This window comes from Taudactylus pleione, unplaced genomic scaffold, assembly GCF_031769625.1.
Source record: "Taudactylus pleione unplaced genomic scaffold, aTauple2 ptg000792l, whole genome shotgun sequence".
In the NCBI taxonomy this organism is placed as follows: Eukaryota; Metazoa; Chordata; class Amphibia; order Anura; family Myobatrachidae; genus Taudactylus; species Taudactylus pleione.
In genome coordinates this window covers 5,991,122-6,018,638 of record NW_028285194.1, presented here as the reverse complement: position 1 = coordinate 6,018,638, position 27,517 = coordinate 5,991,122, and the positions used below count along the sequence as shown (strand labels likewise).

Here is a 27,517-nt window from a genome sequence, read left to right as displayed (position 1 = left end):
GTACTAGGCAGACAAGTGAGGGCACTATGCATTGTGAGTATACATGTTTATAGGGTTCATATATACAGATACTGTAGCTGACAATTTGAGGATATAATAAATAATCTGTTTGCATGTTTCTCTGGAAGTTTGAATCCTATCATCTCTTGTTAATAAATACTGTATCCTCATCTACTTCCAGTATTTTTTTCCCATTTGTCCTCCCAGTACCTTGGATATAGGATCCTAACTGGAATGATAACCTGCTTTAGCTACAGTAGGGCTAACAATACCAGTAGGGAGAAATGCATCACACCTTCTGAGGAGGACACGTGGGAAAGTGCCCATAGCAACCAATCAGTTTCTGACTCATTTCTTATTAATCCATTACACCTGGACCCCTGAATTCCCTTTTACTTCATGCATCTCCCAACCAAACTGTGTTTAAAAATCCAGTATTGGCCTTGAAATGTAAATCTTATCTTTAGTTAATAGTATTTTGTATAAAACAAAAGTATGCATTTGTAAATAAATGTATGTAAATGTAAATTTTTGTAAATCAACAGTTTAAGAATAACAGTGAGACAACACAATACCCAGTAGGAAACAGTTGCTGTTAACTATATCTTCAAGGCAATCATAAGTTAGATAGCAGCTGGCTTAAAACATACTGATGGGCCTGGGAAGTTAATATTTCTCAAAGGATGTATAATTCTATTCCTGAAGACCATATGGTAACTAAGTACAGCTACTGCGTGGCATTAATCTGTGGAAGTGACAATTATATGTAACCATACTGTATTTTAAGGAGATAAGTTATATTTAATATACCACGTTGAGCCTGTTGCTTGCTTATATGCGGAAAGCTTAGATGGTACAGAAAATACTGACATATAGTAATCACAAATTACTTGATTGGTTCCGCTATTATTCCTTTTTCAGTAATTGGACTTCGATATCAAACAATTGCTTTTTACTTCTCTATTTTTTTATATATATGTTATAGGAATGTTTTTATATGTGATAGCAGATGGTAAAATTTGTTTCAAATGTATCAGATCAACTCTGTTTATTCAGAAACTCTTTAATACAAAGGATGCAAACACGTTTCTGACAAAGTGCGTCCCATGTAATGGCCCAAAACAGAGATTTCCATAAGTATATTTTTATGATAAGTTATTGATGGAATATAGAAATATATCTTGCTATAATACACTACATTAAAGCTATGAAACATTTTTCTCCCCTTTAGTTATAGTTTCTGAACCATTTTGGAATATATTTGACTAATATCAACGCTGATCTATATGTTGTTTTTGTCCACAAGTAAATAAGTTTTAATTCTTTGGAATATGTTTGACATGTTGGTGCTTCATAAAGTATTAATAATGATGATGATGATGATGGTAATAATAATAATAATGATGATGATGGTAATAATAATAATAATAATAATAATAATAATAATCAGAACCATGAGGCAGGCCCATAGCTGCACCCCATGTAGAAATGCTAGTTCTGCTACTGCACTGGTTTGTCTATATCTGTTAGTGGCATCACGACGGGACCTAGAGGGGAGTCTGTTGGCTTCAGATATTTAGAAATAATGTTGCAGATTAGATCTATATTATAATCTCCTACGGTCTGTCCCATCTCCTACATAAATGCACTGTAGAAGCCAGGGCACGCGCTGCCACTCCAACAGCTCCCAGTGCATAGAGCGACGGGACACACCTGGACAAAGGGCAGCACTGTGCCGGGAAGCAGTAAGTATATACAGTGGGGGACAGGGGTGGGACAGTGCGGGAAGGCAGAGAAACAGAGCGGGGGCAGAGCAGCGGGCGGACCTTGGTGACCTGGTATATGCTGGTTCCGATACTTTAGAATGTAAGCTCTTATGAGCAGGGCCCTCTAACCTCTTGTACTTCTCCCTACTTTAGTTTCATCTACTTCTTACTCTCCACTAGGGGACCTAACACTTGGTTGCTTATGCTCTGTTGCTTATCTGGGTGTTATGGTCACTAATGTAGCAATATATATTATACATGTCCTGGTCCTGTATTGTAGTGTTCTGTAAGTCGCTTGTCTACAACTTGTTTATGTGCTTTGTAAGGCGCTGCGGAACATTTGTGGTGCCATATAAATAAATGATAATAATAATATGTATTATTTATGCAAAGTAAATTTTCCACAGTGATTGGCATTGCTGAGCATGGCAATAAACTTCTTTTGGGGAAAAAGTGACTTTAACATTTGCATTGCTTTAGTTACTAGACCTTTTGAAAATGAGAAACTAATAATCCAACATCTTGGAAACTATGATTATTTTGGAGTCATAGAAAAAGTGGGTGATTTTCTAGAATAGATCAGGATGAGAATATACCTGTATTTACTCCCATGGTGTATTTCCAACATCTGTATAATTTCTCTCTACTGTATATTCATTATCCCCAAGAAGTTATAATTATCCCTTAAAAAGGTGTCTAGGTTTTCCAATGCAGGAAAATGGATCCAATAGAAGTAAGTCATAAAAGCATGCAAACATGCCTATCTGTTTACCACATGAAAACATTGGTACATGGCGATGTTTCGGATTTGGAAATTTACCCTGGAAAGTTATGCTGCACCTACATATGTGTCCTTATGTAACTATCCTTCTGGCTGGACATTTGTGTTTTAGTGATGTGTTAATGAAAAAAAAAATGTGATAAGGTATCAAAACTCATAATAAGGTGTCAAAAGTTACTATTCAACAGAAATCTACAGAACACACGCTTGTTACACCTAATCACAAAATCACCACCGGTGACAAGGCAATCAGTGTTCACGGACAGGCAGCCAATCAGCAGTGGTGGCTCCTGATTGGTTGCCGTGAGCTCCGATTGGCTCGTGTTCAGCTCCATCGCAGTGGATAATTTTTGCATGCACATGCAACGGCATTTAAATGCACTGGCACGCCTGCATTTCACTGACCACCCCCCATCACCTCCCCCCCCCCAAATGGCACTTCTTGTCAATCACTATGCGATGGGTCTGCGTTGGCACTGTGTTCGCAGTCCCGATCGCAGTGGCCGGTTCGCGCACTGCGATGCATATGCATGTACAGAACGCAACAATCAGACAATTGTGTGCATAACTGCAGATGCGATCAGTAATGAATCAGGCCCACTAATAATATATACAGTCACTTTAAAAGGACTAACTCTGGATTTAATATGAACTTGCATGAGTCAAAGTTTGACACTTCCTCAGAGATACTTTTGTTACTTTCTCACAGGTTTTTGGCAACTGACAACTTCCACTGGAGCCAGGCCCGGAGCCTATGTAATGTAAGAGTATCCCCATTTTTAGGAATTGTGTGACATGGTGTGGCCCTGACGAAGTTGAAACCTAGGCAAAAAAATAATCCTGGTCAAACTACACCACCATTCCAAATTTGGTGGAGCTAGGTCCAAAACTCTGTGCATAAAGGACAGACAGACAGACACGCTTTCTTGCTTATTATATAGATATTAGAAAGGAGATCCAGTACCAAATATTCTTTGAAGCAAATATGCACCAGATAAAATGTTTTTGATATTGTAGTCCCTGTTCTGTTCCACCACACATACTTGGGTCCCGAAAGACATAATTATACCAGTTCAAAGCAGTGTCAAACACAGGATTTCTAGAGGGGGGTTTCCAAATGCTTGATTTTAGAGTGAGTGTGGCAATCACTGTAACCCATTAAATGCGGCCGTAGGGCCATCCTGCCTGAGCTGAATGTTTTTATTTTAGATGTGGGCACCATTCCAGAGTATTAGAGCAAGTCCGGGAGTCTGGGGGAGCAGCAGAATAACCTAGCACTGCCCTGGACATATATGTACATATTGGGCTCTATAGCAGCACATCCCTAACAGTGAATGTTTTCCAGATCTCCTAGTTGGTGCACAGGTTATTTATTACTGACTGATACATGTTAAAAGTTGTACAGGTGGTGCTAATTATTTCATTTGTGATACTGTGAAGAACATACAGCACTAGAAAAATTCTATTACATTACTATTTCTATTGTGGTCATGGTGTGGGGGTTTCCAGGCAGACGGAAACCCCCCCCTGCATTTGCCTATGCAAAGTGGGCCTGAAGTAGCCATGTAAAAATTGAATAATTCACCTATGAACCAATACATTTCCCTCAGGTAAGGTGACTGGCAGTCCTTATTGTAACAGGCCCAGTATCACTCTTTCTTAAAAAGTCATTTATTTTTTCCAGGTCAAGTCCACTCAATATTCTAGTCGCTGACAGATTTACTACGGAGATGCATGACATATTGTAGGTGGAAAATGAATTTACAAGCCAACAAATCTTCAGCGCATCTGTATCCTTACATTACCTTGTCTTTTCTTTGTTTTTTATCCTGATACACTATCCAGTGTTCACTATTATTACTGAAAGCAAGCTTGTAGGAGCCCACGAACTGCACGTGTCCAAAGTCTTTAGCTCCTTGTGTAATTATCCCGGTGACCTTTGTAGGACGAAGTAGATCCACCTAAAGAGGCACAAATACAATGTTTTATTACCAACTGACTTACAGCTGACTTATATTTATCTGAACTGATGAAAAGGATACTTTGGAAAGAACAATCCCCTGCCAACATGAAACATTTCACATTATCTTACACATCTTGTTTCATTGTTTGTATTTTCTCATGAATATATATTAAACCGTTTGGATATAAAGCCTGGAGAACAGTGCTAAACCTGGCAGGCTCTTCTGCAATAATTTGATTGATAGTCACAAGTCATCGCAATCTTCTAAATCTAGCTAATTGCAAAATTAATGTCTGAGTGTTTAATGTATCACAGGAAATCTGTAGTAATGAGCGTGACATTTAAAGTGAAGATTTTATTCTTTAGGGTTTCCTTAGGAATCAGTATTCAGGAAAAGAAATGTCTGAAATAGTTATATTCAAAAAGTTGGAGAAAATTCTAAATTCCCAACAGGTCTCAGGTTTTTAGACATATAAATATCATTATTACTCTACTGCTTTAGTCTTAGATGGGTTAAATTGGTCCTGCGGCTTTTCACAGTCGCCATTTGTAAGCAAATTACGACATAAGCTTAAACCAATTTCCTTTCATAAAGAATGGAACGATATACCAGCTCCATTTATAGAGCTACTGTACTTTACACAGTTACATCGTTCAGGAAAACTCATAAATGCTTCACTTGTTTAGCTCCCTGTTTATGCAGAAAAACCTCTCTCTCTCCAGGATCAATACTTTAAGGAACAAAAAACATCTTTGTTGCAAACAACGCCTATTACCCACCAGTACAAATGTATACATTATATGCCAAGCCTTCCTTTAAATGATCAATGAAGAACGCAGGTTTTAAATGGTCCCCTGAGAAATTAGTTCAGCAATAAAATATTTCAGTGTGAGCATAGGTGAAATTTCTGTTGAAACATTATCCTACACACCATTTAGAATTATGAAGCTGCATTTGGTGAATGCAAAGTACTTTCTTTGCACTATAAAACTGGCATCAAACAACTTTTCCGATCAGGCACAGTAGTTTGGGTAAGCAGCTTCAGGTCATTTGGCCCAAACCTTGCTCTATTTGAAAGAAACACTGTATAGAGATGTATTTCCTATGCTAAAGCATCTGCTTATGGGACTCTGTAGCATTCCAAGTAATGTAGAAGCTTATAGCACTCATCTGCAATCACATAATCTATCAACTCGATGTGCTGCCTGGGCGTGCATGACTGCTGTAAACAGCAAAGGATCCAGTACTCGAGATATAATGCAATTACAGGTACTTTCACACATTCAGTAGTATTAAATTATGCATATTTTTGGACCAACAAGCTTTTTAAGAAAATAATATCTAATCTCTAAATTGTAATGCTTTATTAATGTATAATTGCATTCTGTGCTAAATGATGTAACCGATGAAAGGCCCTTGCAACTATCCATAGTGCTAAAACCATCAGTATACATTCAAATTGCTACACAGGGCTAATTCCAAGTACTTGAGTGATCTTACTGTATGTCCTCAAGCCTTTCCGGATAGTAACAATAGTCATGATTACATTACTCAGTTGACTCCCTAGTAGACGTGCTATCACGATGACCATCCCCATGCCAATTATATAACTTTTTCTTTAGTACACACAATAATTGAAGACAAACTTACAAAATCACTGTTCAACTGCCTGAGGAAGCAGCTGGATGCTGTGAAACACGTCGCAACTTAAGTGACATTTGTATCCATTTTTATGCTTTATTTTTAGGCATATTAATTATTATGTCATATTTTATCATGTGATACTGTTTTAAATGTATTTGGTTTTAAATTGTAATTTAAGTAATTTTTAAATGTTATTAATTAATTATTGTCTGCACTAGAGAAAAACATTATGTAATTAGTTTACTACATAGAGTAGTTTTACGTTTTTATGTAATTAGTTTACTACATACAGTAGTTGTATGTTTTTTTATGCCATTAATAAATAAATAAAAATGTACTATTTATTTATACTTATACTTGGTCATTCTCTTTTGGTCATTCCTACTTTATAATATAGCTCATTGTGTGAGTAAAAGGTTTATCATTACATTGGTTGAAGCTGAGACAGTTATTAGTACAGTCCCAGAACATTGTATACTGTAGCTCTCCTTTTAGGATAGTAAGGGACAGTCAGTCACAGCACTGTGTCACAAACACATTTATCCAGGTTATAACCAAGATTCTTGCTCTATCCTCCTCAAGCGCGGGAGATAATCCTCTTTTTTTCCTGCTATTACAGATGTGTCCAGTCCTCAAACACCTAGCCCCGTGCAACTGAGCCACTCCAAGAGGTGTAGCCTGGTAACTTTTTCTTCAAATTTGCATCTAATTCGAATGGCTGATGTAGTGAAACACCAGTCAGAGTGTACTACAGATGCTGGGCTGCGACTTTAACCACACAGGAAGTAATTTAAAATAATTACAAAGTCGCGGATGAAGCACAATGGTACTTGGGGTGAGAAAAATCTGTGGATGCTGCATCTTAGTGTTTCATATACAGACTCACAGATATACAAATGTCGCACATCAAATTAATCCGCGCAATCTAGCAAAGTAGTTTTGTAGCTTCCAGTTGTTTTAGTTGTGAGAATAGGACACACATGAGTGAAATAGATATTCGGCGCAGCCGAGTCGCCCAGACCTGACGTGCCGAGACGGGCTGTTTGGCACCAGTAATGCCACAGTGTATGAGGACACATCTCTAGCTACCCCAACCACATGGTTGTCTTCGGATGGAAACCAACACCATGACACCAATCCATCCTATTCCGTAATATTATATGATCATTTAATCAGGACAACACAGCACAGTACTATTGTATACATTGTGCTGTAACAAGGTTCTGCGGACAGAATGTCACATACTTAATTTATGCTTATTGCCAGCTTTCAATTTATTATGACATCTTTGGTGTGTGCTGTTTGCTTTGCAGGTGGTGTGAGTGTGTTCCTTCTAGATTTCATTTTTAAACTTTGATAAGTACACAAACTGTGTGAAGTATGTGGATATAACTCTATCCGTTATGTGACTGATGCTGAATAAGAATTTTCAGTTTATAGAAATGCACCTTGATGTATTTTTGCATACTCAAGCTGCGCTCTGTTGCTTTTCTGAATATATTGTCAAACCTTGTACCATTAACAGCATGCTCTGAATGAATAAACATATTGATTTTAAGTTTAAAAATTACCGAGGCAGTATTATGGGAATGGGATTGAAATGCCGGTGGCTGTTTTAGCCGCCAGGTCAAATCCGGACAGCGGATGCCCAACATGAAGAAATCCCAACTAGAGTAGTAAGTATCCTAACCCTCCCCTGTCCCCCCCTAACCCTCCCTTAGTGGTGCCTAACCCTAACCTCCCCCCTTAGTGCCTAACCCTAACCTCCCCCCAGAGGTGCCTAAACCTAACACCCTCTCCCCGCACCCTAAACCTAACCCTCCCGGGGGGGTGCCTAAACCTAACCTCCCCCCAGTAGTGCCTAACCCTAACCCTCTCAAACCTAACGCTAACTCCGCTAGACTCCCTAATACTAACCCTTTCCTCCACAGCTAAAGCTAAGGGCGTCCCGGACTGACCTTAGTTTGGGTTGGTGTCCCCGGCATTCTGTCGTCGGGATTAACATAGGCGTTGTTATTTTGACGCCTATATTACATCCCTTGCCGGGATTCCATGCGGCCGCTGGTCTCATCACTACATCCAGTATTATGGGATGGAGATGTTTTGGTAAACTTTGATTGATAAACTTTAGTAAAAATTAGCAGTGTAATTGATATTAAGGGCCTGATGCAGAAATGGAACTAAATTGAGCGATCTGTGCTCTAAAGAAGCATGCACGGGAATGAAAATGTATATTTAACAGTATACAGAGTCGTGCACATCTTACAATGCAAATGTATGTACATGTGCACTTGGTTTGCTACTAGTCGTCATTATCAGTGAGCATTTTCACCTTAGCTCTAGGTGCAAAAGATGTGCCTCCAAATCTGCATAGCACAGAAATATGTCAACAAGACCTCATTCAAATGTGCCTGTGTGAGACTGCCCCTTTACAACGTAGTCATATGTCATGTGTTTTTCTGACTGTAATAAGCATCACTGGCAGTATGGGCAAGTAAGTTTGTATGTAACCATAACAACCTAACTGTCAGTATTGTTTAGCTTTACACAGAACATAAACTGTCATTTTAATAAAGACCTTTTCCCATTAAGTTCTTACTTTTTACTCATTGGTAGCCCCTCTAACAACACTGTTTAATGCTAAATGCAAAATGAGCAGTTTACCTCCTACTGAACCTCCCACCTGTAAGCTGAAAGTGGGCAATATTCTAAACAAAAACAAATAAAGCATAAAAAAAATAGTGAAGGGGCTTTGGTGCCTACAGTATGACTGCTAGAGAAATTAATCAACTGTAAGAGGCAGTAATTACACAACTTCCTTAAGGCCCTTTATTACATGAGGCTGCCTTTTGTAAAAACAACTGGAAAATGGCCACCGCAGCCATTTTCCTGTCGTTTGCAATTGCGCAGTACAGGGAAAATGGCCACCGTGACCATTTTCCCGGTGACCTGCGCATACTCTATAGACTCTGGGCGCACTCTAGTGCCCAGAGTATATAACTCCAGCGCTGGCTGCACACAGCTCAGTGCGCTTCCGGCCGCCGGACAGAGAGGACGGGGCCTGTGTCAGTGACTGCACACGGGTCCCCTCCTCTCTAGAAATGCCCCTGATTCCCTCATCACAGTTATCAGATGCCAGGCTGGTCTCTGGTCAGAGTTAGGCTCATTGTGTTCACCAGATAAGACGCAGGTTCCATTTATTAATTGCAATCATCTCCAGTACTGAATAGAGCAAGAGGTTGTCCTTTCACATGACAGTGTGCCCGCCATTGGCACCATGATGTTGCTGATTCACAACTTGCGTCCCCAATATCACATGTGCCAGCCCATGGGCTTTTCAGTGTTATACTGATTACTTTAACAATGATTACTTTAAGAAGACTGGGGAAAGGGAGAACAAACAAAAGTGCATAGTCCCATTTACTTATTTCAAGCTTCCCCAGCATGGAAAAGCACATGTGCACTTCCTAACCATTCAGGGGTGGTGGTGACCTCCCTACCTAGGATTAGTGTATAATAGACATGCAGTTTATAGAAATCCCTGCCAATTCTACAGCAGCCACTGTGATGATCTATCTCCTGGCACTGGTATGATTGCTTTTAATAAACGAGGCCAGACAGAAGAAGATTGTTCCCCTGTATTAATTACACCTTGTTACGGCAATGAATAATGCACAGAGGCTCATCTAGGAGGAATGGTGGCCAGTGTGCAAAAGGGAATTCCCAAGGAGCAACAACTATGTCACATCTCTAGGTTACCTAATTGAGCATTTGTTCCTTTAAGATAACATTATACAGGGCCAGATTATAGGGGGGGTGCGAAAGAGGCGGTCATCCCAGGGCCCCCACACCTAAAGGGCCCCCACACAGCAGCAGCTGCACAAGAGCAGGCACCGTTATTAAGCCCCGCCCACCTCGTGGCAAAATGCCGTGATTTGCGGGTCAATCGGCTGGAGGCGGAGCCAGTATGATACATATCCATTAAAATTGTGTCATTTGGCTCCGCCCCTTTCCGATTGACCCACAAATTGCGGCAAAAGCTGCGAGGGGGGCGGAGCTTAATAACATGGTGCCTTCCTGCCAGGTCCCCTCCCCATCCACAACATGCAGTGCAGATGGTGCAAGGTAAGTGTGTGTGTGTGTGAAATGTGTGTGTGTGTGTGTGTGTGTAATTTGTGTGTGTATGTATGTTTGTGTGTAATGTACAGTATGTGTGACACATATATGTGTGTTTCTGTGTGAATGTATGTATGTGTGTAAGTATATAAAATAAATATACGTGTGTGGTATATGTGTATATATAAATATATAAAATTATATTAATAGGAGCCCCCACAAAGTTGTTGCCCCAGGGTCCCCTCAAACCTTAATCCGGCCCTGACATTACATTACCCTATTTGTACACAATATAATGCAGTGAAGTGGCATGAGGAAAGTGAGTGCAAGATATAACTCAAGGAGTAGAGATCAGAGAACTTCGCAGCACGTGCATCTGTATTGCGTGTTTAGAAATAAATAAGGATCTTCGTCTGCATTCAGAGGTGCACGCATATCTGCCATTACACCACCCCTATCCTTCCAGTTGGAGAAGTAGATATCATTACTGTCAGTGTGGACTTGCAGCAGTCTATCCTTGGTGCAAGAGATCCTTCTGAAATTAGATGGATCTCTGCATACCCTCAAATCTGAATAGACCGCAATTGTACTTAAATGCCCACGACATGTCCTCAAACCACTTATCCTAAGTGCGAACACCCAGCTGTTACCCATTTATGTCTACTTAGCCACCAGAATCTATGACAGGCCCAGCATCTAAAACAGCTCCCTCAGATATACAGATATAACTATGTACATGCATCATCTCATGTAACAGACTATTGAAAGATGTTAAACTACTGTTCGTGTTCTTCTTAAGTACACCATTGTGCAAGCCTTCATCAAACTTACAAACCAGGTTATATTCTGTCTACCAATAATTCAGTTTAGATGTACAGCAAATAAATACATGGACACGCAATCAAATTTTGATAACGAATTACTTTAAATCTTTTTTAATTTTATTTCTGCAGGACGAATTATGCCCTTTTCTAGCCAACCTAGCAGCTGCTGTTCCTCAAAAAAAAGTAGAATGTTTTTAAAAAACAAAAAAACAAAAAGGAATGTAAACATTGACTATCCTTTAATGTTTCAGCCAAAGATTAGGGGATAAATTTACTAAAGCGAAAGTTTTCAGAAGTGGAGATGTTGCCCATAGCAACCAATCAGATTCTACTTAACATTTAACTAGCACCTTCTAGAAGACAATAGTTAGAATATGATTGGTTGCTATGGGCAACATCTCCTCTTCTAAAATCTCTCACTTTAGTAAATTTACCCCTAGTCCTGCTATTGCAAAATGATCAGTATTGCAATGAATTATCACATTGCAACTTGCCTCCGCTCTGCTCATTATAGATAATGCCATACACTGTGCAACCACTTTGCATTGCCTGCCAAAGCATTTTTCAAGGCAAAGACCAACAAATATGTTAAAAGAATATTGATCATTATTAAGTCTAACATGTAATTCTGTCATTTCTACCAGGATAGAGTGGAAGAGAACTCAGTATTTTAAAAGCACATCTTCTTCTAGGCCAGCAAAAGCTTCTATTGAGTACTCCATTAAGGAAAACATTATCATAACAACGTAAAGAAAAAAATGAAGTATTTTTAGTTACTGTAAAAACATAAAATATAAGTTATTACAGAAGTGACAAGAAACAAAATAAAGTAGGATGTCAAAATATAAAAGTAGTGAACACAACATAGGTACATTTAATAAAAAAAAAAAAAAACATTTTTGAATGTTGACATATTTGTCATCGGCTTAAAGTCCTGCCGACATTCTGGTGTCTACATTCTGACCGGATCCCCAGCAGCATTCGGCCACCAAGGAGTGAGAAGAAGGACATAGTAACAGAAGACAGTCATTAAGCCAGCAGGAGAAAAACAGGAGTACAGCTATACAGAGCAATGGACGTACAGTAAGGACTATAAATGTACAAGAGATACAGATGGACGGAGAGACAATACATGTGCAGGAAACATAGCAGCATTAGTGGAGGACAGGATCCCCTATCAGGTAGTCTCATACTACTGTAATTTGCATGTGCAAATGTGATCATTCGCCAAGAGGCAATTACTCCACAAGTACATGTCTCACTATTTTATGAGGTTGCAAGCGAGCAATTGTGTCATGGGTTATTATCCACATTCATCTTGGGACATTTAGGGCCTAGTAGGATTATGGTGTTTATCATCCTATAAATATTTCTGTAGATGAAATAACAGTGTTTGATTTTTTTACATGTACTTAACCTTTTTAAGGTAATATTTTTTGGCTCCATTTAAAACTCTGCTGTGAAGCATAATGATGAGCTACTCTAGCAAAACTGTGTTGACAGCATAAAGCATAGCAATTCCGTGAGAGAGAGAGACTGAATGATCAGCAAACGGTTCAGTAGATTTGACTTTTAGCACAGAGATCAAATATTGTGCCTTTTGATCACACAGCAGTTTGTGTTACCAGCAAGTCTCTCATATCGCAGACAGAAATATAAACACATTTCCACCGTTATTCAGTGAAATAGCGAGGAAGGAAGCCTAGAAATGCAGTGTGTGCATTACAGAATTCCTCTTGTAGTTATGGGGCTGTGTTATCTCTGCCCTCCCTCGTGTTTTATTTCTCAGACTGTATAAACAGGATAGGATTATATTACAGCCACTAACTTTGGTGCACATTTACAGCAACTCTATTATTAAAAGAATACTGCTCCCTCTTGAGGCAGTCAATATTTACAATGTCACCCTCACTTAGGGGTCTATGTACTAAGCCTTGGAGAGTGATAAAGTGGACGGATATGCAGGATTTCTAGAGGGGGGTTTCCAAATGCTTAATTTTAGAGTGAGTGTGGCCAGTCCATGAAAAGGGCATAATTAGTACTTATCCAGCTTTACTATGCGTCATAATTTCAGCATATACAGGACCAGCAATCACAGTAAGCCATTAGATACAGCAGTAGAGCCGTCCTGCCTGAGATGTGGGCACCATTCTAGAGCATTGGTGCAAGTATGGGAGTCTGGGGGAGCAGTAGAAGAACCTAGCACTGCCCAATAGTGTATTATTATATGGTATCAATAATGAAACCTATTGATGGTCTATAGCAGTGCACCCCTAACAGTGCATGTTTTCCATATCTCCTAGTTGATGCACAGGTGCCTTTATTACTGGCTGACACATGTTAAAAGATCTACTGGTGGTGCTAATTATCTCATTTGCGATACTGAGAAGAACATGCAGCACTAGTAAAATTATATATTACTATTTCTATTGTGGTCATGGTGTGGGCTGGGGAAGGGGGTTTCCAGGCAACCAGAAACACCCCTGCATTTGCCTATGCAACAATCAGCTCCTAACTGTCATTTTTCAAACACAGCCTATAAAGTGACAGTTAGGAGCTGATTGGTTGGTATTTTATCTCCTTCCACTTTATCTTGTTTCTGCCTGGTATTTAAAAGGGCAATGCTTTTACTGTCTGTGTCTTGCTAGTAAAAGCACTGCCCTTTTAAATATCAGGCAGGAAAACAAACAGAAGTGTCGGGTTGTCATGTCGTAAATACAGCCCTACGTACATAGACTCCTTAGTTGGAATATTCTCTACACAAAATACAATAAAATGTACAAGTTTCATTATACTGTACGTCACCCACTGTATTAACACCATCTTCACTATGGGCCCTGTTTACTACAATCCGCATTAAAATGCAGATTGTAGTGTGATATACCGATATCACACTGTAGTGTGTTAATTCGCATTGCAAATTCAGGCAATATCACAGGGGTTTATTAAAAAATCCCTTGCAGGGACAGAGCTTGCGATAAATCTGTCCCTGCGAATCCCCTCCACGTCCTTATCACTGCATTTTTTGGAAAAAATAGTGACAAGCTGCCCTCACATGCGTTGACCGGCCTCCGCTTCCCCCCCGCGCAATCGCGACCCCCCCTGCGACTGCCCACGACCCCCTCCCTTTATTTCACTTACCTCCGGAGGTCGAGTGATTTCCTCCGTGGCTCCGGTCAGCTGGTCTCCCATCCTGCACTGTGACCCGGTCAGCTGACGGTCACAGTGCAGGATGGGAGACCATCTGACCGGAGCCACGGAGGACATCACCAGAGCCTTGATCACTGGCCCTGAACTCAGGTAAGTTTTTTTTTTAGCAGTGATCAGCGTGTGGCCTGCTTAGACCACACAGCTGATCACTGGGGCAGGCTCCAGGCTCTGCTCTGCCTATTAGAGCAGAGCAGGAGTCCGGTAACCGGAGGAGACCCTGGATAACGTCACCTCCAGGTGATATTATTATCACAGGACTTACCCCGGTATTTTTTCACATTTTATTTTTAGTAAATTCCAGGTAAATCGCATTTCCTATTACAATTATGGGAAATGCGATTTGCATACTAAAAATATGTGATAATTAGGGCTTGAAGTAGAATTTTACGATTACTAATCCAATTGCCCTTGAGTAACTTTAGGTGAAGCTAAAATAATGTGAAAAGGGTGTGAAAACACCCTATTTCACTTTATTTTAGTAAAAAATTTTTTTTAATAAGTGTGGAAATTAACAGAAACTGACTTAACCTAACCAGGAGATATTATTCATATCTCCTGTGTTAAGTCTTTTAATGAATACATGACATACATAAGTATGTAAAAAAAAATACATGAAAAATGAAACTTTAGGTTTGATGAATAGGCCCCATAGAGAGAGGTCCTAGTAAATATCAGTGCAAACTAGAGACCTTAAGGAAACATCCATTATACCCTGCCCCAACAACATTTGCAATAAGCAAAATATAATGTGTCATGGGGTAAGAAACCTTGAATACCTCACTTTTCAAAATTGTATCAGTGGCGCAGCAAGAGTCCAGGACATCTGGAGCGCCGATCCCCCATCCATCATCATACCCCCATACTTGCAAACTATCTCTGATTGTCAGGGAGACTCCCCGATATAGTAGCAATCTCCCTGACTCCCTGAAGAGGCTAGTAATCTCCCTGATTGCACCCTACCCCCATTATGTAACTGTTATATACTTGGTGGAAAAAAAGCAATTAGAGATATATACAGTCAAATGGGATCATCAGTGCAATTTCCCTTCATTGGTTATAAGGCACAATGATCCCTATGCATTTTCTTGTACGGTTTCTCGTGGACACATATGGAACACCTTGTAAAACACAATACATGAACAAGCCCTGAAAAGTATCAGTGTATTTTCATCAACAAGTAGATCTTACTAAATGATTTAGAGCTTGTTTACATTTGGATGTAAGTCAGTTATATGACACGCCTCTCAGATGTAGCAGTACACGCCCACTTTACCACCGCGCTCATAAGTCTTGCTTTCACAATCTCCTTGAAATGCTTTTTAGAGAGGCTCTGGAGTCCACCCATGAATCTGATGCTTGATTTCCTTGTTATTCATAGGCTGGGGTCACAGTGGCCTAATCACAGTGCTTCCTGCCTATCAGTGACTGGGCAGCTGCGGGTACGAAGCAGCGTGGAGTAAGGGGGTGCACTCAGTGCAGAAAGGAGAGCACTGGGTGCCACTGCTATACTGTATTTGCTCAGCTGTGTTTCAGGCTCTCAGCTGAGCACAAGCCTGTGGAGCACCCAGCAGAGTGGCTGAATGGTACTCATGCCACCTAAACCACTTAATCAAAGGCAAGGATGTTGAATTAAAATATTCACATCCTATTGTTTAGATCTCACAGTGTCTATTAGGGGTGTGCACCGGCCACTTTTCGTGTTTTGTGTTTTGGTTTTGGATCTGGAACTTTGTTCGTGTTTTAGATCTGGATTGGTTTTGCCAAAACCACCCTTCCGTGTTTTGGGTTCTGGGTATTGTGTTTTGGATCTGTGTTTTTTTAAAAAAAAGCATAAAAACAGCTAAAATCACAGAATTTGTGGGTTTTTCTGCTCCTATGCTATTATTAACCTCAATAACCTCAATTTCCACTCATTTCCAGTCTATTCTGAACACCTCACACCTCACAATAGTGTTTTTATATCCAAAAGGTTGCACCGAGGTAGCTGGATGACTATGCTAAGAGATATGAGTGGGCGGCACAAACACGTGGTCCATCTAGGAGTGACACTGCAGTGGCAGACAGGATGGCAGTTTGAAAAACTAGGCACCAAACAGTACATAATTCAAAGAAAAAAAAGAGGTGCAAGATGGAATTGTCCTTGGGCCCTCCCACCCACCTTTATGTTGTATAAACAGGACATGCACACTTTAACAAACCAAACATTTCAGCACCAGGGTCTGCCACACGACTGTGGCTGAAATGATTGGTTCGTTTGGGCCCCCACAAAACAAGCTGGCAATTAATTTGTCCCTGCACAAACTGGCTCTACGGAGGCAAGATGTCGTCCTCATCCTCCTCATCCACCGATTCCTCACCCTCTTCAGTGTTGTGTACATCCTCATCCTCACAGAGTATTAATTTGTCCCCGCTGGAATCCACCACCACAGGTCCCTCTGTACGTTCTGGAGGCTGGTCTCCCTGGAAGAGTTGATAATTCATTTTATGAACATCATCTTCTCCACATTTTGTGGAAGCAACCTCCTACGCCTTTCGCTGACAAGGTTCCCGGCTGCACTAAACACTCTTTCGGAGTACACACTGGAGGGGGGGCAACTCAGGTAAAATAGAGCCAGTTTGTACAGGGACCTCCAAATTGCTTCTTTTTCCTGCCAGTACAGGTACGGACTGTCTGACATGCCTACTTGGATGCTGTCACCGATGTAATCCTTTAACAGACTGACACACGCTTGTCGCTGCTGCTTTAAGGATGCAGGTGCGGTTACAGCCCACACATTTCACAAAGACAGAAAAAAAAGAAGAATTTTTTTATTGTTTGTGGAGCGCACTTTGAGGGTTACACCACCCTTTAACAGACAGACGCACGCTTGTCGCTGCTGCTTTGAGGATGCAAGTGCAGCTACAGCCCACACAATTCCCAAAGACAGAAAAAAAAAGTATTTTTTTATTGTTTGTGGAGCGCACTTTGAGGGTTACACCACCCTTTAACAGACAGACGCACGCTTGTCGCTGCTGCTTTAAGGATGCAGGTGTGGCTATAGCCCACACATTTCACAAAGACAGAAAAAAAAAGAAGACTATTTTTATTGTTTGTGGAGTACACTTTGAGGGTTTCACCACCCTTTAACAGACAGACGCACGCTTGTCGCTGCTGCTTTAAGGATGCAGGTGCGGCTACAGCCCACACATTTCACAAAGACAGAAAAAAAAGAAGAATATTTTTATTGTTTGTGGAGCGCACTTTGAGGGTTACACCACCCTTTAACAGACAGATGCACGCTTGTCGCTGCTGCTTTGAGGACAGTATCATATGCAGTGACAGTAGACTTGTCAGAAATTGTTGGCACGTCCTTCAGTCCGGACCATATGTCCAAACTGGCCCTTGACTTATGACACAGGCGCACGCTTGGCGCTGCTACTGTGTTGATGCACGTGCGGCTACATTGCACACAAGTCACAAACACATAAAAAAATAGTTTTTTATTTTTTGGAGCATTTTGAGGGTTACACCACCCTTTAACAGACAGACGCACGCTTGTCGCTGCTGCTTTGAGGATGCAAGTGCGGCTACAGCCCACACAATTCACAAAGACAGAAAAAAAAAGAAGAATATTTTTATTGATTGTGGAGCACACTTTGAGGGTGTCACCACCCTTTAACAGACAGACGCACGCTTGTCGCTGCTGCTTTGAGGATGCAGGTGGAATCTAGACGGGATTTGGAACCGGGGACACACTACCTCCATCAATTGTCTAAATCCCACTGCACTAATGGCGGATACCGGACGCACGTCTAACACCAACATAGCAGTCAAGGCCTCAGTTATACGTTTTGCTTCAGGATGACTGCTGTCGTACTTCATCCTCATCGCTAGGGACTGTTGGAGGGTCAATTGTTTAGTAAAAGTAGTGGTGTTCCTACTTCCTCTCTGGGATGATGAACAACTCCCAGCAGCAGCAACAGCACCAGGAGGAAGTGGTTCTTGATCTTTCCCTATTTTATTTTTATCGGAGAAAGTTTGGTTCTCCATTTATGTTATATTGATATATACGTGCGGCTAAGATGCACACAAACACAGAAAATATTTTTTTATTTTTGCTGGAGAGTAGTACACTTTGTGTGTTACACCACCCTTTAAGAAATGAGCCAGCCGGCTCTTTACTTATGGGACACAGGCGCACGCTTGGCGCTGCTCCTTTGTTGATGCATGTGCAGCCACAGTGCACACAATTCACAAACACAGAAAATATTTTTTTATTTGGTTTGGAGTGTACTTTGGGGGTTACAGCACCCTTTAACGGTCAAGCCAGCCGGCCCTTTACTTATGACACAGGCGCACGCTTGGCACTACTTTGTTGATGCACGTGCGGCTACTGCGCACACAATTCACAAACACAGAAAATATTTTTTTATTTGGTTTGGAGTGTACTTTGGGGGTTACAGCACCCTTTAACGGTCAAGCCAGCCGGCCCTTTACTTATTACACAGGCGCACGCTTGGCGCTGCTCCTTTGTTGATGCACGTGCAGCCACAGTGCACACAATTCACAAACACAGAAAATATTTTTTTATTTGGTTTGGAGTGTACTTTGGGGGTTACAGCACCCTTTAACGGTCAAGCCAGCCGGCCCTTTACTTATGACACAGGCGCACGCTTGGCACTACTTTGTTGATGCACGTGCGGCTACTGCGCACACAATTCACAAACACAGAAAATATTTTTTTATTTGGTTTGGAGTGTACTTTGGGGGTTACAGCACCCTTTAACGGTCAAGCCAGCCGGCTCTTTACTTATGACACAGGCGCACGCTTGGCACTACTTTGTTGATGCACGTGCGGCTACTGCGCACACAATTCACAAACACAGAAAAAAGAAATTTTTTTTTAGCACTTGCGGGGAGCACCCCTGACAGACAGAGCACCCCCTGGACAACACTACAGCACCCCTTTAGGACTGGGACACTGCACAGGACTTTGGAGTGGAAACAGCCCCTATGGACAACTGACTGCACAACACAGTCCAGCCAGCCCCTATGGACTTTGAAGTAGTGGACACAGCCCCTATTAACAACAGCAGCACAGCACAACACAGCCAGCCCCTATGGACTTTGAAGTAGTGGACACAGCCCCTATGGACAACAGCAGCACAGCACAGCACAAACTACTCTGCACTACACTACACTACACAGCCCAGCCAGCCCTAACTCACACCCTCCCTCTTCACTGTCCACAGCCGAGTGAGAAAATGGTGCTGACGCGGGTACCTTATATAGGATCCAAAACCCGCGAGACCCGGAAGGCGGGATGATGAAGTTTTGCCTCGATTTCAGATCCGAGTCAGGCGGGAAAAGTCAAGCCTGACTCGGATCGGCCTCGGATCGGGGGGGCTCAGGGGAGTTCGGATTTCAGAAATCCGAACCCGCTCACCCCTAGTGTCTATGCACCTCTGCCTCCATGTCAGCTGAAGGAGAGGGTCGGAGAACACTACATCTGGCCTATCACTGCCTTAGTAGAAATCAATATACTGTATGACATGTCACACATCTATCACTAAGGGTACAACTAACAACAGGATATAACACTACAACTGTGGTTGTAAGATTTTTGTCGGACGTGTAACTCATAGGATTAAAATTAAGACAGCACCTTAAAGAGGATTTATACTGACACTCCCAGAATACATGGCATAAATCGCCCACCTGGCCACAATGCCATTAATACAGTCACACAATTAATGTTCTGGTTCTTGACGGCACTTAGGATTTGGTGTGCACCTGAAAAATGGGCATGGCTTTGAATATGGCCCACGAGTGGGATAGCAGGAAGTCCCAAAACAGTGGGATTGTCCTGCTGAAAGTGGGACAATTGGAAGGTACGGTAAAGACAGGGGAGGAGAGGGCAAGGACCAATTAGCTCCTACTTGAGGGGATACTTCCCAATGCAGTAACTTCCAGTATGAGTGGAGATTTTTTTAATAAAAGCACACTGTCCCTTTCTGGGTCATTCCTAATCTCAGAGCTCGATGCTCGCCCCCCAGATAACTTCACAAAGACTTTTCAAGAAGAAGCCTACTTTCTAGCAGTGATGGGCTCACTGATTAGCTCAGCAGTGGTAAAACAGGAGTGTTTTAGATGGTCCACAGCAATGTGGAGCTTTACTGAGAGGAAGAGACAGAGACTGCACCTATATGAGCACCGATGAGTCCTCCTTTTCAGTCCAGGCAACAGGCTTGACCCAACTGCTTAACACGCAATTTTGGAAACTTAGTAGACAACTAGATGACCTGGGTCCAGTGCCCCCCAAGCTTCTGGGTTCCATTTCAACAGCACCCCCTGCACCCACTATAGCTACGTCCATGTGTACAATACTGGGTGCCTGTGAAGATCCTTTTTCCCTACTATAATAGGGATTCTATCGCTCCTGTTAATATACAACCCCGCACACCACACCACAAAGCTCCTTGGTTTGACAATTGATGGGGAGCAGAAGAACAGGTGTCACAGGCTTGAAAGACGATGGAGACGATAAGATAAAACTAATCACGCAGATTGAAGACTATCAATCCACCATCATCTATAAAAAAACAACTTCATAACTTTTCATTTATTTCATGTACGTGTGTAGGTCCAACCCTAGCTTCCATTCCTGCTAGCTCAATTACTAGGGGAAAATACACAAGCTTCACATCCAGTCCCCCCTCATACACCAGTTCCATTTCCCCCCACACAATCTGATACTTTATTGAAGCTTCATATTCTCTGATATTTCCTCTCTGCATTATAAATATTAAATTATACATGGTTGGAACATATATGCCCCAGGGACTCTGGATAGGAGACTGCTGCATGTTGCCTATTGGATATTCAATTTCTGGATACAATAAAGTTATGCAGATTAAAAGTTTTTTATCCTTATGATGTATTTTGAAATTACTTTTTCAGTTTGAAATGGAAAATTATTACTGTTACCAAATATCATGAACTACAGTACCAAAGATTTGCTTATCTCTATTCACAAGCTAACCAAGGGCTTCATTTAACTTGGTTCGCACGCACCCGGTCGATGTTTGCGTTCTGCACATGCATACGCACCGCAGTGCACATGCACGAACCGAACGCAGTACCAAAGGTACCAAAATATGCTGTGTGACAGCTACTGTCTAAAATCAGAACGTGATTTGTTTATTGTCCAGTACAATAGGTCTAATGAATGTAACATGCCTTCAAGACATTTAGTTGCAACTGAAAAGGGTTAAGCAGAATCTTACCACCATGGAAGATTGCCACAAGAAGATCTTAAGGTGCATACACACTAGACGATATGCTCCCTGAGCGATATCGTCTAGTGTGTCCCCGGCAGGCTGTGCTCAATGTCGTTCATGACATTGAGCACAGCCGCTGAACGATATCATTAACGATATCGTTCAGCGCCGGGCTCTCTCCCCCATTCCCTGACATGCAGCAACCTGACGAGATCGTCAGGTTGGCCTGCATGTCAGCCCGATGAACGATAATGACGAACGACCCGCGGGAACGCGCGTCGTCATCATCGTTCATCTTTTTGGGCTTAAAAATGGACGATAAAGTGGACGACTGAACGATAACGATATCGTTATCGTTCAGTCGTCCACTTTATCGCCCAGTGTGTACGCACCTTAAGATTCATACAGAGTTTTGTTTTATAAACATTTAATGTGAAAATAAAGCTGGAATCTTAAATCAACACTCTCTCTCTCTCTCTCTCTCTCTCTCTCTCTCTCTCTCTCTCTCTCCTACAGCACAACAAGCTTTGCAATTCCTGTAAAATATTCTCTTAACTATTGTTTGTCACTTTACCTATACCACTGACAGTTTTATGACCTGAGGTCTGGAAATTAACACTATTGTCATTTTAACAAGAGATATAAAATACCTGAAAGCCAAATGTAGCAGTTAATAGGTATAAAATCCCACAAATAAATTTATATAGCAAAATATTATATCAACAGGGACCACACACACAAACCTAATAAGTCTTCCTGCCTATCTACAAGGAGGATCCATTTATTATAAGGCACCTCAGGACAACAATGGGGCTGGTGGGAGCACACATCTCAGCCCAGACTTCTTGTTAGATAAGGGTTCCAACGGCATGATAAATGTAGGACTTGGTGCAATGCTGTGTTATTACCAGGGTAACATTACAGAGAGCGTAACAACAGTATTTTTGGGAATGATGTGTCTGGAATTTCCACTCTGTGTTGGCTCCAGTAACACAAAAAACACAAAATAAACTTCAAAAGTGCCAATAAATAGGACCCAATTTGCACTAGTTGTTAATTATTAAATTATGTGGCCCACTTATTAATACACTGTGGAGCTGTTCAGAGTTGGGAGCAAAGCATAACTTTGGGCCAGATTCAGAGTTGCACACATTTCATGCACAGCTGCGATTTCTTGTAAGCTTGAGCATTCTTCTTGTGTACTTCCATGCGACGGACTGAGGGCCTGATTCACTACCGATCGCAACTGCGATTGGAATAGCAATTACGTATGCAGTTCCTCTGCGATAGTATGCTAATCCATTGCGATCGCTATGCCGCCGCAGCACAACATAAGGACGCCCGCTTTACATTACACACATCCCTGCGCTCTGGATTTGAACCCTAGTATGTTAGGGACTTACCCGAAAGAGGTTACCTGGATATGGTGGGTAGGCCCATAACCTTGGTCATGATTATGCTAAAAACCTCTATTGACTACAAAATTTTATTGCATTTATATATTATCAGTTGTGCACCTGAGATCTGTCTGTTTCTGTGCCATTACACATATCCGGAATGTTTCGCAAGACTGCGAAACCATCGGTACAATCAAGTACCATCGCAGCCTCATGCTCACTTGCACAAGGTCAGACCTTACTCAGAAATTGCTAACTTCATCGCACGCTGATAGCTCAAGCTGCGTAGGGCATCACAGTGTATAATTTATGCACCCCCGGGAACGGTGTTCAAGCGCACTGGCACGCCTGCATTTCATCAACCTCCCCCCATCACCACCCACAAACGACACTTCCTATCAATCACTTTGCGATGGATCTGAGTTGTCACTGCTCAACTGCGCTGGTGGATCTGATCTTTCCCCCCATCTACTCCTCAAACAGCCCCTGCCTGGCCCACAGCCTCTTATGTAACATTCTAATAATATAGTCACTGTGGCTGCAGTGCTGCGAAAAGGAAAGCAGCCACATGCTGAAACAAGCCCATGACCCTCCCATAACATGCCCATGCCAGCTCCTCTTTTTGCTATGACATTTGGTTACCTCCCAGTCGCCACCCAGAAACACCCATGGTTTGCAAAAGTCATCTCAAGTAATAGCAATATCATATGCAAATGCATGTCATTGCACAAACGTTCACATGTACCAAGTAAGGTTTCTCTACACTTTTCACGCATGCGCAGTAGCAAAACATCAACCCACTCAAATCTTAACATAAACTTTGAAAATAAAGCTGTGCAGCATTTGTGGGGCTACATGCAGAAGCGGTCGATATTTACCCTGCATGGCAACAAATTAATAAATAAATATATGTATTTGCTCCCCTTGCACTTCAAAATGATGTTGTTGTTTTTTGCTTTGCTCCTAACTCAGAATCAGTCCCTGTGTGTTATAATTAGGGATGTGCGCCGGACCATTTTTGCCGGATTTGGATTTGGATTTGGTTCTAATTCGTCGTCCGGCTTTGGATTTGGATTTGGATTTGCCAAACTGCGGTGACTGGCTTTGGATTTGGATTTGGATTTGGATTTTTTTACAAAAATTGACAAAAAAAGCTAAAATCACATAAATTGGTCTTTTTTTTCTTCCTAGAGTATTATTAACCTCAATAACATTAATTTCCAGTCAATTTAGACCATATCACAGCTTATAATATTGTTTTCAACATTATTGGCCAAAGGTTGCAGTGAGCTGACTGGTTACTAAGCGACAAAGCAGCGGCACAACGACACAGACACCACAGTATAAAGCACATCTATGACACATTGCCACACAGCAGTGGCAGAAATGAAAAGTAGGGCACCCACCCAGTGGGGTACGGCCAACAGAGTCATAGTACTTGTTTACAAAGTGGGCTACGGCCCTAGGAGTCACAGTGCACAATCTTATTAGCATTACACCGCACATAGGGCCTGATTCACATTACACCATAAAGTAGTGTCTCTTATTTATGTTACGACACACAGTAGTGCCCCTTTTACACAATGCCCACAGTAGTGACCCTTTTACACAATGCCCACAGTAGCGGTGTCCCTTACACAATGTCCCCCAGCAGTGGTGCCCCCTATGCAGTTCCCTTAGTAGTAGGGTCCACTATGCAGTGCCCCCAGTAGAATGCCCCCCAGTAGTATGCCCCCCATTAGCAGGCCCCCCCCAGTAGTATGCCCCCCATTAGCAGGCCCCCCCAGTAGTATGCCCCCCATTAGCATGCCACCCAGTAGTATGCCCCCCCAGTAGTATGGCTCCCCCAGTAGTAGGCTGCCCCAGTAGCAGGCCCCCCCAGTAGTAGGCTGCCCCAGTAGTAGCCCCCCCTGTAGTATGGGCCCCCCCTGTAGTATGGCCCCCCTGTAGTAGGCTGCCCCAGTAGCAGCCCCCCCCAGTAGTAGTAAGCCCCCCCAGTAGTATGGCCCCCCCCAGTAGCAGGCCCCTCAGTAATATGGCCCCCCCAGTAGCAGACCCCCCCCAGTAGTATAGCCCCCCCCAGTAGCAGGCCCCTCTGTAGTATGGCCCCCCCAGTAGTATAGCCCCGCCCAGTAGCAGACCCCCCCCAGTAGTGCAGACCCCCCCAGTAGTATAGCCCCCCCCCCCAGTAGCAGGCCCCTCTGTAGTATGGCCCCCCAATAGTGCAGATCCCCCCCAGTAGTATGGCCCCCCCAGTAGCAGACCCCCCCCCAGTAGTATAGCCCCCCCAGTAGCAGGCCCCTCTGTAGTATGGCCCCCCCAGTAGTATTGCCCCCCCCAGTAGCAGACCCCCCCAGTAGTGCAGACCCCCCCCAGTAGTATAGCCCCCCCCAGTAGCAGGCCCCTCTGTAGTATGGCCCCCCAAGTAGTATAGCCCCCCCCAGTAGCAGCCCCCCCCCAGTAGCACCCCCGGACCTTTGACAAGTAAAAAATAAAAAAAATAAAACTTACCTGATTCCCCGCTCCCGCGCCGTCCGCTCTGTCACACGCTGAGGAGGGAGCCGGAAGACGGAGCTCATGTGTGAGCTCCAGCCGGCTCCCTCCGTGCAGCAGCCAATGAGAGTCTGTGTGACTCTCATTGGCTGCTGTAACAAACACACAGCTGCTGCTGGCGGCTGTGTGTCTGTGTCTGTGTAGGGCAGAGCGCTATCACTGCGCTCTGCCCTACACGCAAGGAGACCTGATGTCGGATTCTCTAGTGAGAATCCGACATCAGGCGGCCGCCGTTCGGCCCCGAACGGGGATCCGAGTCAGGCGGTGAACACCCAAACAGGGTTCGGGTGGACTCGGATCCCCAATGTTCGGAGCGGTTCGGATTCCACAGAATCCGAACCGCTCATCTCTAGTTATAATAAATGGGAGGACCTGGCGGTGCCATTTTACCAGTGCAGGCCCAGTATTTTGCTATTTCATGTGGAAGTGGCACCATCTTTTTGAATGCATCATTGTAAAAAAGGAGCTGCTAGCTGTCCAGTAACAGTGTAAGGGGTATATTTACTAAAGTGCGGGTTTTTAAAAGTGGAGTTGTTGCCCATAGCAAGCAATCAGATTCTACTTATTTATCTAGCACCTTCTAGAAGATAATAGCTAGGGCAGGGGTTCCCAACCACGATCCTCAAGGCACACTAACAGTCCAGGTTTTAGGGATAGCCATACTTGAGCAAAGGTGACTTAATTAGTACCTCAGTTATTTTGATTTAACCATCTGTGAACAATCATGGATATCACTAAAACCAGGACTGTTATTGTGCCTTGAGGACCGAGGTTGGGAATCACTGAGCTAGGGGTAAATTTACTAAAGTGAGAGTTTTTAGAAGTAGAGATGTTGCCCATAGCAACCTGTTATGGTTCTCATATGGAGATGAGACCACAGGACTGCTGCCCAAGGATAAGACTGGGTAGAGGAGCGGCAGTTCTTCCACTATGGGGACTAGCTGGAGTGTGGCTGCATAGTGTGGCACTAACAGGTATAGCCAGGGTGCACTAGCAGTGACAGGTCACTATGGTCTGAGGAATGTCTAGGAACTATAATGCAGCGAGGACGCTACACACGGAATGACTAGACATGGGGTAGGAGTGACCAGGGCTGTGGTATGCACAATTTCAGACAAGACAAGACAGACATGAATCAGACAAGGACAAGGCAGACTAGACTGGACTAGCAAGGACAAGACAGGCAAGACAGCACTGGCAAAGACAAGACAGACAGGACTGGACTGGCAAGGACAAGACAGACAGGACTAGAGTACGGACAAGACTGGACTAACAAGAAACAGACAAGGCACAATTATGTGGCAAGAATACTGGCAGCTATTCAGACACAGTCCATGGTGCGGCTAGCAGGCCGAGGTGCGACTAATGAGCCAAGATGGTTGCAGACTATGATTTGGCCAAGTTGCCAGAGACGAGACTTGAACAGAGTGGCCTTGAGGGCCATGAGCGACTGAAACAACTGAGGTGCGGCTACTGAACTGCCAAGGTACAGACAGGGCCTGATTCAGATCCGGTTGCTAGATGCGTACGCTTGCTCCCAGCGTATGCAAATTCGGAACACACCCAGCAAGGCAGGTGATTGCACGGCAAGGCATAAGCACGCCCACTATGTTTTGGCATGCTATCGCTTTGTGCATGCAGACGCCCACCAGCCTGTCTTAAGACGCCCACTTGCGCAAGTCATCTCCAGGAAGTGTATGCAACCATCGGTACATCGGGTACCATCGGAAGCGAACGCAGTGCTTGAGCTTGACTTTACCCTACCGCAAGCACTGCGATCACTTCACTGTAAAAACCAGCCAGGTGACGTGTACTATGACACTGCCTGTTAATTGTGCATGCCTCTGAAACGGCATTAAGATGCTCAGGCACGCCTGCATTCACACCTCCACTCCCCCATTTATAGTGGCCTGCCACTGTTACCACCCATAAACAGCTTGACCTGTCACTCATTCAGCTGGGCTGTCTATGCTGGGCGAGCGAACACTTCCCGATCTTTCGC

At 42.9% G+C, this 27,517-nt stretch overlaps 1 protein-coding gene across 4 annotated transcripts in view; it reads right to left on the bottom strand.

The window, feature by feature from the left end:
- Nucleotides 1-27,517, bottom strand: part of EDIL3 (EGF like and discoidin domains 3) — a 681,338-nt gene that overhangs the window by 3,984 nt on the left and 649,837 nt on the right. For all 4 annotated transcript variants that reach the window (XM_088457916.1, XM_088457918.1, XM_088457919.1 and 1 more), the window contains one exon: nt 4,353-4,508. In XM_088457916.1, coding sequence (XP_088314042.1) covers nt 4,353-4,508 — 156 coding nt within the window. The remainder of the gene's footprint in view (nt 1-4,352; nt 4,509-27,517) is intronic.